The 11,405-nt window shown below is 45.9% G+C and overlaps 1 protein-coding gene across 4 annotated transcripts in view; it reads right to left on the reverse strand.

Annotated features, from left to right (window-relative positions):
- The window catches only part of LOC141097767 (uncharacterized), a 61,204-nt gene that overhangs the window by 13,501 nt on the left and 36,298 nt on the right, over positions 1–11,405 (reverse strand). For 3 of the 4 annotated variants that reach the window (XM_073585162.1, XM_073585161.1, XM_073585165.1), the window contains exons 17-20: positions 11,223–11,374; positions 9,774–9,860; positions 8,706–8,852; positions 8,071–8,262 (exon numbers count right to left, since the gene is read on the reverse strand). In XM_073585162.1, the coding sequence (XP_073441263.1) occupies positions 8,071–8,262; positions 8,706–8,852; positions 9,774–9,860; positions 11,223–11,374 (578 nt within the window). The remainder of the gene's footprint in view (positions 1–8,070; positions 8,263–8,705; positions 8,853–9,773; positions 9,861–11,222; positions 11,375–11,405) is intronic. The other variant, XM_073585163.1, reaches the window with a different exon arrangement.

Consider the following 11,405-nt stretch of genomic DNA (forward strand, 5'->3'; position numbering starts at 1 on the left):
AAACCCAACAGTGTCATCGGGGTCTACAGTGACTGCTTTGAGTATTGTATTGCTATATTGTGCCGCAGTGACTGTTGTCCTTGACGGCACTGTTTTTTTTTTAACAACAGTGGACAAAGTCCGAACACGTTGGCGTTCGATCAAGGACCGCTTCAACAGTGATGTTCGTGCTGAGGGCCAGGTTCGCAGTGGATCTGCGTCAAGGACCAGAACTAGATACCGTCACTATCACGCGTTGCAGTTCCTAAGACCGGTCCTTGCCACGAGATCGTAAGTATTATAAATTTTGGGTTTTTATTTTTATTAATCTGTGTTTTTCTAATCCACAGCTGATGCTTCTTGTAAAGGCATGGTAGTAATGATTTTCCTTTATTCCACAGCACCTGGAGCAGCACCCTGCAACCTGGCCCTGGAGCGGTCCTTCCTCGGACGTCCTCTGACCCGTCCCAGCCATCCGACAGCCAGGAAGCACCTTGCAGGTCAGCCACACACACAGCTGGTGACCAGGAAGCTGGGCCATCAGGTGTTCCCCTGTCCCAGGTCTCTGCCACTGGTTATGCGGGCACTACCCGCCAGCGGCAGAGGGCCTTGGACAGGAATGTCTTGCCCGAGTTTATGCATTTGAGCGAGGCCTTTAATTCCAGCCTCAAGTCACTGTCCGACAGAGTTGAAAGCGGTTTTGCAGTCATGGAACGTGGTTTTAACCACTTTGAACACCGCTTCAAATCTGTAGAACAGCGCCTTGACCGTCTGGAGGCCGACCTCAACAGACCAGCACACCATTTTTTTAGTAAGATTGAAAAGGGCATGGCGGAACACCTTAGTCCTGAGCAACAGCTGAATGTGCTGCAGGCCTGCAACAATGCTTTCTTGCAGGCTATGCAGCATAATCGGTACGGTCAGCAGTCAGTGGTGTCATTTCCACCTGTGCCACCATTGACTCGCTTCACCTCACTACCGACTTGTGCTGCATACCACTGCACGGACACCTCTATTCAAAGCCAGGACACCCACCGTTACACCACCACAAGTCTGAGTGCAGCTGGTCACTTCACCGACACCACCATGGCAAGCGCTGCTCCTGTCTGGAGCACCACCGCCACTCCCATGCATGCGTGGAGCTCAGCCACCACTAGGCAAACATGGAACAGCCCTGCCGCTACAACAACATGTAGTAGCCCTGCCACCACCACTCTGCAAACCTGGACCATCACTGCCGCCACCAGTCCTCCTGCAAGGACGAGCACTGCCAACGAAGAGCAGCAGCAGCAGCCACCTCAGCAGCAGCAGCCACCTCAGCAGCAGCAGCCACCTCAGCAGCAGCAGCAACCACCTCAGCAGCAGCCACCTCAGCAGCAGCAGCAGCCACCTCAGCAGCAGCCGCCACCTCAGCAGCAGCAGCCACCTCAGCAGCAGCAGCAGCCACACCAGCAGACGGGGGACCTACACTCAATATTTGCCCCTAGTTCAAGGCGAAATCTATCAAGGCGGGCATTGGGCCAAAGTCGGTCCAGGCACACAAGCCTACGGCGACATGCCATTACAACTAATGTACCTGAACAGATTTCCTCTCCTCCAAGTGTTCCTAGTTTAATTCCCTTAACTGGACTACCTTCCCCCACAAGTTTTGTTGCCCCTTCCCCTCAAACACCGTCTTCAACTGCAAGTGTTGCATATTCCCTGCACACCCCCAAATTGAAACCATCTGCCCCCAAACGCCGTAAAAAATAATTTTTTGGTTTACTTTTTTTGATTAAAAATAAATTTACATTTGTGGTTCACCATTAAAAAGTTTCATTAATGTTGTTTGCGCCGCTCACACACACTGATGGGTAAATACATGTTAAAAACCAACCCAAGGGCTAGTATAGTCATATGTGAAATACCACGGCCTAGTATAGTCATACCAAGGCCTAGTGTAATAACTCTAGTTTTACCAACTTGGATCTGGTTTCATGAAAAACAAACTGTTGAAACTTGTCTAAAAAATAAGTTTCTTTCTAGTTTCACCAGTTTGTTTTTTGTGAAACAAGATGCTAGTTGTTAAAAATCGAGTTATTACAGTAGGCCTTGGTATGACTATACTAGGCCGTGGTATTTCACATATTACTATACTACTAGCCCCAAGGCCTACTATACTCATATTTGAAATACCACGGCCTAGTGTAGTCATTCCAAGGCCTAGTGTAATAACTCTAGTTTTACCAACTAGAATCTGGTTTCATGAAAAACAAACTGTTGAAACTTGTCTAAAAAATAAGTTTCTTTCTAGTTTCACCAGTTTGTTTTTTGTGAAACAAGATGCTAGTTGTTAAAAATCGAGTTATTACAGTAGGCCTTGGTATGACTATACTAGGCCGTGGTATTTCACATATTACTATACTACTAGCCCCAAGGCCTACTATACTCATATTTGAAATACCACGGCCTAGTGTAGTCATTCCAAGGCCTAGTGTAATAACTCTAGTTTTACCAACTAGAATCTGGTTTCATGAAAAACAAACTGTTGAAACTTGTCTAAAAAATAAGTTTCTTTCTAGTTTCACCAGTTTGTTTTTTGTGAAACAAGATGCTAGTTGTTAAAAATCGAGTTATTACAGTAGGCCTTGGTATGACTATACTAGGCCGTGGTATTTCACATATTACTATACTACTAGCCCCAAGGCCTACTATACTCATATTTGAAATACCACGGCCTAGTGTAGTCATTCCAAGGCCTAGTGTAATAACTCTAGTTTTACCAACTAGAATCTGGTTTCATGAAAAACAAACTGTTGAAACTTGTCAAGTTTCAACAGTTTGTTTTTCGTGAAACAAGATCCTAGTTGGTAAAAATCGAGTAGGCCTTGGTATGACTATACTAGGCCGTGGTATTTCACATATGACTATACTAGTAGGCCCAAGGCCTACTATACTCATATTTGAAATACCATGGCCTAGTATAGTTATTCCAAGACCTAGTGTAATAACTTGTAAGTTGGAATGGAGCAGATTACATTCATCCACTCAATGCTGACTTGTATTCACCATTGACTTTCATTGGGGTTGGGTTTTGAGGGTTGTGTTTTGAGAAAATCACATACTTTTTTTTCAACTAGTTGCACAATTTTCTCTTGAAAAAATTTGGTTTCCTGATTCATGGCCTGCAGCTTTGCTCGTTCCAATATATTTCACGCAGACTAGCAATGCTGCATTTTAACTCGTATGTGTATTTACCTGCCCAGGTGTGTGAACATCAAAAAATTCAGTTATACATGGGAAGTTTTTTATTTAATTGGAGTTTAAAAAATATAGTGCACTCAGTAATGGTATCAAATAAGGTTTTTTATTACCATAAACAAACAAAAACATTACACCATTTCATCTTGCCAGTGCACCCGTCCTACATCAGTAATAAAGTAGACCGCAAATTGGTCCCTCATTTGGCCAACTTCAACGGATGACCTGAGAGTGTGCTGAGTGAATTCAGGCAATGGGTTAGGAGCATCATCGTCCAGTTCAAAGGTCGGGTGCTCTTTAGCCATCACAAAGTTATGTAGAACCACACAGGCCTTCACCACCTCATCGACTGTTTCAAGTTTAAGATTAATGGCCGTGCCCAGAATTCGCCATCTGGAGACAAGAATCCCAAAAGCACACTCGACAGTTCTTCTGGCCCTGGTCAGCCTGTAATTAAATATTTTTTTGGTGTGGTCCAAGTCCCGGCTGGAGTAGGGTTTCAGTAAGTTTCCGCACATTTGAAAAGCCTCATCGCCAACCATTACAAAGGGCAGTGGCGGAGCTTCGGTGTGAAGAAGAGGCCGTGGCATAGGGAAATTAAATTGGTTGCCATACAACCTCCGGCCCATGTCTGAGTTTTTAAAAGCCTGTGAGTCATTACCACGGCCAAATGCTCCAATGTCCACTGCTACAAACATACATCCGGCATCCGCAATCGCCATGAGTACTATTGAAAAGTACTTTTTGTAATTATAGTACTCAGATCCCGTTCTTTGGGGTTTGATGATCCGTATGTGTTTACCATCAACAGCTCCCAAACAGTTGGGAAAATTGCATACTGTCCAGAATTTGTCAGCAATTTCCATCCACTTTTCAGCGGTGGGCAGGGGCATAAATTCTGGACAAAGAACATTCCAGAGAGCCCGGCAGGTGTCAGCAACAATTCCAGACAAGGTAGAGATTCCAATACGGTACTGGAAGTGTAGTGAAGATAGGGTTTCTCCAGTCGCCAGGAATCTGTGAACAGACAAAGAAGTAAAATTAATATTTATGTATATTATTTTAAAAAACTATAAAATAAAATATTAGTACATTCACGAAAACTAATTACCCAAGGTTTTGAATACTAAATTTAAAAAAAAAACATCAGACCGCACCCCTTGGTTTTTAAAACATACCGTAATGTCACCAGTAGCCATTCCTCAGGAGGAATCGCACGACGGAGCTGTGTGTCCTGTCTCCGGATGGATTGTTGGACACGAGCAAGCAAATCCATGAAACTTTCGTGGGACATCCGGATATAATCTGTAAATTTCTCCGGGTTTGACTGGAGCTCGCTGTAGAGGGTGTGGTATGCCCCACGGCTATCCCGGAGTTCAACAATCGGATGTATCCACATACGCCGCCGTCTTCGCTGCCTCTCTCTCTTCCTTTGTTCATGGCAAGCAACTGCATACGCCTGAGCCATCGCGATGTCCAAATCCAAGTTGAAGTGAAAACTCTTCCAGCGCAGATCCATGGTCACGAGAAGAATCAAGCAAATGTGAAGAATACTGTAGACAGGGTCTATATATTAACATACCACACCCACAATGCAGTCCCATTGGTCTTGTGTGTTGTTGAATGGTTGTTTTTTCTTTTTTGTGGGGTTTTTCCAAAATCTGTAAAAAAAACGCAAACGCACAAAAAACGCATACAAACGCACAAAAACGCTGCCTTTTTTTCCTGCATGCGCATAAAAATGCTTGAAAAAAACGCAGCGTTTGTATGCATTTGTATGCGTTTTTTTAATGCGTTTTTTTGCGGGAAAAACGCGCTGCAAAAAGAAGTAAGTGTGAAACTAGCCTAAGGATGGTGTTATACAGAATTAGTGAGTACACTATATACTAAGGGACTGTGTTATACATAATAAGTATGTACACTATATACTAAGGGATTGTGCTAGACATAATAAGCGATAATAATGTCTTCCTCCACCTCCCCATGTTCCTAAGTCCATTATAAGTCCCCCTTCCTTCCATCCCAATCCCTCACACCTCTCATTGTCCTCCTCTCCCCACATCCCATTATTGTTCTCTCCCCAACCCATCATTAACCTCTTCACCACTTCCATCATTGCCTTCTCCCCCACCACTATCATTGCTTTCTCTCCTGACACCCCATCATTGCCCATTCCACCACTTCCCTCATTTCCTCCTCCCCCACCACCCCATCATTGTCTCTCCCCTCACCACTCCCATTATTGCCCATTCCACCACCTCCATCATTTCCTCTTCCCCCATCACCCCCATTATTGCCCTTTCCACCACCACCACCATCATTGCATTCTCCCCTACCACATCCATCATCATTGCTTTTTCCCCCACCACCCCAACATTGCCCTTTCCACCACCTCCATCATTGCCTTTTCCACCACCTCTATCATTGCCTTCTCCTCCACCACCCCATCATTGCCTCCTTCCCCATCACTCCCATCATTGTCTTTTCCACTACCACCATCATTGCCTTCTCCTCATCTCCCCCATCATTGCCTTCTCCCCATCACCCCCATTATTGCCTTCTCCCCATCACCCCCATGACTGCCCTTCTTCCCATCACCCCCATCATGGCCTTCTCCCCATCACCGCCATCATGGCCTTCTCCCCATCACCCCCATCATGGCCTTCTCCCCATCACCCCCATCATTGTCCTCTCCATCACCCCATCTTTGCCTTCTCCCCATCACCCCATCATGGCCTCCCCACCATAGCCTTCTCTCCATCATTGCCTTCTCCCCATCAGTGCCTTCTTCCAGTTACCCCCATCATTGCCCTATCACCCCTTCATTGCCTTCTATCCATCACCTCCATCATGGCCTTCTCCCCATCACCCCATATTATTATTATTATTATTTATTTATATAGTGCCATAATTGTCTTCTCCCCATCACCCCATCATTGCCCTCTCCATCACCCCCATCATTGCCTTCTCCCCATCACTCCCAACATTGCCCTCTCCATCACCCCCATCGTGGCTTTCTCCCCATCACTCTCATCATGGCATTCTCCCCATCACCCCCATCATTGTCCTCTCCATAACTTCATTATTGCCTTCTCCCCATCATCCCCATCATGGCCTCCCCATCACCACCATCATTGCCTTCTCCCCATCACCCCCATCATTGCCTTCTTCCAATCACCCCCATCATTGCCCTTTCCATCACCCCATCATTGCCTTCTACCCATCACCTCCTTCATGGCCTTCTCCCCATCACCCCCATCATTGCCTTCTCCCCATCATTACCCTCTCCATCACCCCATCATGGCCTTCTCCATCACCCCATCATAGCCTTCTCCCCATCACCCCGATCATGGCCTTCTCCCCATCACCCCCATCCTGGCCTTCTCCCTATCACCTTCATTATGGCCTTCTCCCCATCACCCCCATCATGGCCTTGTCCCCATCAACCCTATCATGGCCTTCTTCATCACCCCCATCATGGCCTTCTACATCAGCCACATCATGGCCTTCTCCTCCACCTACACACACACACACAGCAACATTCACCTGTCTGAACATTCCCCCGCAGCGCTACACATGCACGCACACCCACACATACACCACCACTCATCTCTACACCTACACACACACACATACATACAGGCAGCACCTCTCACCTGTCCGCACCGCAGATACTCCCGCAGCATCACGGCACCCGCACTTCCTCTCTCTACCACAGCCGGCCGCTGAATGATGATGTCTTCCAGAGGCGCTGCTGTGTATGTGAGAGGATGAAGCATGGGCACGACGGATCGCTGCAGCTCTGCTGCTATTTTCTCTTGTACGCAGCGAAGCTGCAGGGATCGCTTCCTGCCCGCCGCACATGAGAGCAATCTGGCCAGGGGTTCCCTGGAGCCTCGGGGCCAGATACACAGGCCAGATTGCCCACATTATTAGCTGCCCTGCAGGGGCCCCCCTCCATCTCGGGGCCCTATCGCCGAGCAGGATACCCTGCCTGACCCTGGCAATAAGCCATGCTTAGGGAAGGGCAGGATTAGCACTAGTCAATCCCCACTACCACTAAAGACAGATGGGATACAAAAAGAAAGGGAAAAATTAGCTTGAGTAGACTCAGAGAGAACCACTGACTACCTCTAAACACCAAGGAGGATAGTCGACTGCTATAGCTCTAAGCCTCAACAGGGAAATAGAAATATCACCAGCAACTCCGAGCAGCAAGCTGGGAGAGTTAAAAACACCCTGGTCCAGGTGTGTCAACTAGAGCTGGGGGAGGTTGCCACTGGGTCCTAGAGTCAGAAGGACCAGGAAAAAGTCTGCAAAGGAAACTGCTAAGACCTTCTGCAGTCAGATGCAGAGCAACGGTCTGCAGGTTCTGAAACACCCGTGACAGCAGTAGTCCATGAACTATAACTCTACAGCTGTTGTGAAACTATAACTCAAAGACTATTGCCACTTGTTGGAGGCATCAGGCTTCATGCATAGGTCAGGGAATAATTTATTGATCACAGGGGGACCAACTGCTGGGTCCTGCAGTGATCCAGAGGTTTCTTAAATGGAACTGTGAAGCATATATTCAGCCTCAGCTCCATTCATTGTCTATGGGACTGCCGGAAATAGTGGAGAGCTCTACTGATCTTTGTCCAACTTGCCCATAGAGAATATATAGAGAGGAGGATGAGCATATGCATCTCCACACCATTGTAGATGGGCCAGTTCCTGGGTTCCAGAGCCTCTTTCTCAGATTCTTTTGAGGTCCTAGTAATCATTAAGCTACCCCGCATCCCTAACCCCCTATCCCCATACACTGTAAGCTGCTATTGACAATGCATATTTTCAAAAATTACCCCATACCTTCCGATAATCCATCAAGACATCAAGTCTTGGTGATATTAAAGTTGATAGTTGCTCCGTCATTTCTTTACGAATCATCTTTGATGGTGGTTGGTCGCCTCCTTCCACACATTTTATTTTATTACACTGCAATTGTGAGGACTGGAGCTGGAGTCTGGGGAGGAAGCCTTCAGATAAGCAGACCTTTAATGCCTGGAAGAAGGAAGGAATGAAATGTGTACCGTTACTGAGCAGTGGTCGCTCTAAACATGAGTTTGTCAGCTGATTATATCTTTTTTTTCCCAATTTTATTAACGATCGTTCATCCTCTTCCATTTTTCATTGCTAAAGTCCTTTTACATTGCACTTGTTGACTTGTTATATCACCGATCGGCACTCGGTATAGAGAAATTCCCCTCTTTAATTAATTCTTTATAATTGTAATATATAATTTCTAGATTTCATGTAGCATACTTTACACCCAAAGGGATAACCTGAAGCTGACATGACCCAGTGCTAAATGTGAATCCGGGCCCCAGGCCTTGATATACAGTATGGAGTAGAAGGACCTTTATTCCTCCTCCCTTGGGCTGCAGGGTCTCTGTGCAACCACAATTTTTGCCCCTCACTTCTATACTTTTCCTAATTACTTATACCTGATAAAACATCCTAAGGAACAACGGGTTGGAATCATCATTGAAGTCACCGACAGCAAAGTGAGCAAAGCAGTGAACAACCAGCAAAATTAGACTACCAACAGACTGGAGATATTCCCGGGATACGAAGACTATGTTCTCAGTACTCTGCAAAAAAATATGTACATAAATATATATAATATATTGTAATATTGCTTCTATGTTACTAATATAGTAGACCCAAGAACAGATATGTAACTGATGAGTGTATGACCCCATCAATCACAGGAATGGGCTCCCACGTTCCCTGTGTGAGTAGAGTAGTCTATGGGAGTGGTGGTCTCACACAGGACACTATTTCACACACTGGATACAGTACCCTGATAATTGGGGGTCTCAGTGGTTAGACGTTCACTGATTATCTATTTATCACCAATAATATAGAAATAAATTATAGGTGGCTGTGTTATCAGTAGTGGCAGTATTGATGAACTGTCAATTAGATTAGGTGGGTGGAAATTCAATAGAAAGGAAAGACACTGAGGAGCAGTCAATCAGGCTAGGTGGGTGAAGATTCAGCAGAGGGGAGGGACACTGAGGAACAGCCAATTGGGCTAGGTGGATTGAGACTCAGCAGACAGGAGGGACACTGAATAGGAGCCAATCGGGCTAGGTGGGAGGAGATTCAGCAAAGGGGAGGGACACGGAGGAGCAGCCAATTGGGCTAGGTGGGTGGAGGTTCAGCAGAGAGGAGGGACACTGAGGAGCAGCCATTGGGGCTAGGTGGGAGGAGATTCAGCAGAGGAGGCACTCTTAGGAGCAGTCAATACAGGTAGTTGGGTGGAGATTTAGTTAAACTTCCATATAGGATCATGCAGCCATTGTGAAATGGAATTTCAAAGTAAGCACATTAGCCTCATCAGGTTTTAGAGATTTATTTCCAAATGTATGCAGTTTATAATGTAAAATCTTGTGATCCACTTTAATTGGTTTATCCAAAAAATACTTTCTTGGGATGTTTCTGGAGGTAAATACAAGTCACAGAACTAATGAGCTATTAATCACACTGAACATTTCAAATTTGCTTACCTGGTAAAAGAAAGAATGAGAAAAGGCATTGCCATTGTAATTATTGTGTGGTATATAAGATGTGATGTGCAAGTGGAGATTCCCAGTCTGAAAAACAAAACACGGAACAGGGGAAAAGGATAAATACAACATGAAGAGAGGAAGATTTTGCATGTCTCCAACTAGTATCCCATAATGTGTTTACATGATGGGGTATATGAGAAGGCACAATAATGCCGTCTGTTGAGGGCAGAGCCAAGTACTGCAGTGCGCAGGCGCCGGGAAAGCTTAGAGAGGCCCAGCGCCTGCACACTGCAGTACTTGGCTCTGCTCTCAACAGGGCAGATCAGTACATCTGTGCAGGAGTCACAACACGAAGCATGGAAGATGACGACATCACATGAAGATGGGAGGAGCCGGACCCAGAAATGCGACACCCATCGGACCGGACAGCTCCCTGGTGAGTATAATAAAACTTGCTTATCTTATCTTTCAGGTTAGATTGGGGGCTTATGTACAGCATTCTAGAATGGCAGTGGCCACAGCTCATAGCTCAAAAATGGTGACAGGTTCCCTTTAAATGTCCTAAGAGTTAGGGACAGTAATAGTTAACAGAGGGCTGGGCCAGCAGCAGCAGCATTAAGGCCACAGGAAACTGCTGTTTCCCTCCAGAACTTCTTGGATCATTGAACAGGGCAGAGGTATATGACCAGGGCACTGCCAGGCCTCTGGACAGGAGAGAACTGTTGCCCTGGATTCTGAAGGACTATATAATAAGGATTAAAGGACTGCACCAAGGGTCTCCAGGACTTCAGGAGGGCCCCATGCTGAAGTGGTATCATGCTCCCAGATTCCAGCGTGCAGATTTGGGATCTATGGCTTCTGCAGCAATTGTGGGTATGGATGTAGCCAGCGTCAGGGAGAAATCAGGACTCCAGTGATGTATTTTTGTCGCTTTATTCTTTATATCCTGTAAAATTAAATAAGTTGTTTTCCCTGTTGGACAACGGTTTCTTCTTCTGCCTCTGTTTTGCCTGGACTGCTGCGGCTGGAGCAAGAACAAGGTATGTCGTAAGGAAGATTGTGTTGGTCCCAACTGTCTATGTACAAGGGACCAGGGGAGTGCTTGCTGACAGTTGGCTCAGTGGACTATATTCCTGTACTGTGCCTTTAAGAACCCAGCTTTGACTACCCTCCTCTGGTCGCCCTTTTTACACATGTGCAGAGAGATGAGATGTTGTGGCCCCGTCTTGATGTTCGCAGTGCGCATGTGTGGCAATAATGCAGTATATGGATGTAAATGACTAAGGACGAGGTCAGCGGTGTCCAGCACAAGCACATTTCACAGATGAAGCAGGGGACAATACACCTCACGTCTCTGCGCATGCGCCGGATGCCCTTGATTTCCCTGAAATCAAGAGCGGATAGAGATATTTTATCACTGACCACAAAGAAAAAATAAGAACCTACTTTAATATGTAACTTCAGGGACTCCAAGATGTCAGTTCCATACTCATACGTGACAAGCTCTCTTGCAGAAAGCTCTTTTGGATCTATCACGGATAGGTCACCTTTGCAGTTGGACTGTAGATCTTGAATGTCTCTGAATGTATTTTTTAAGCCTACAAAAGAAAAAAAACTTGTGTCATGGAA

The sequence above is a fragment of the Dendrobates tinctorius genome, unplaced genomic scaffold (assembly GCF_039654945.1).
Source record: "Dendrobates tinctorius isolate UK_male_01 unplaced genomic scaffold, ASM3965494v1 ptg000086l, whole genome shotgun sequence".
Classification (NCBI taxonomy): domain Eukaryota; kingdom Metazoa; phylum Chordata; class Amphibia; order Anura; family Dendrobatidae; genus Dendrobates; species Dendrobates tinctorius.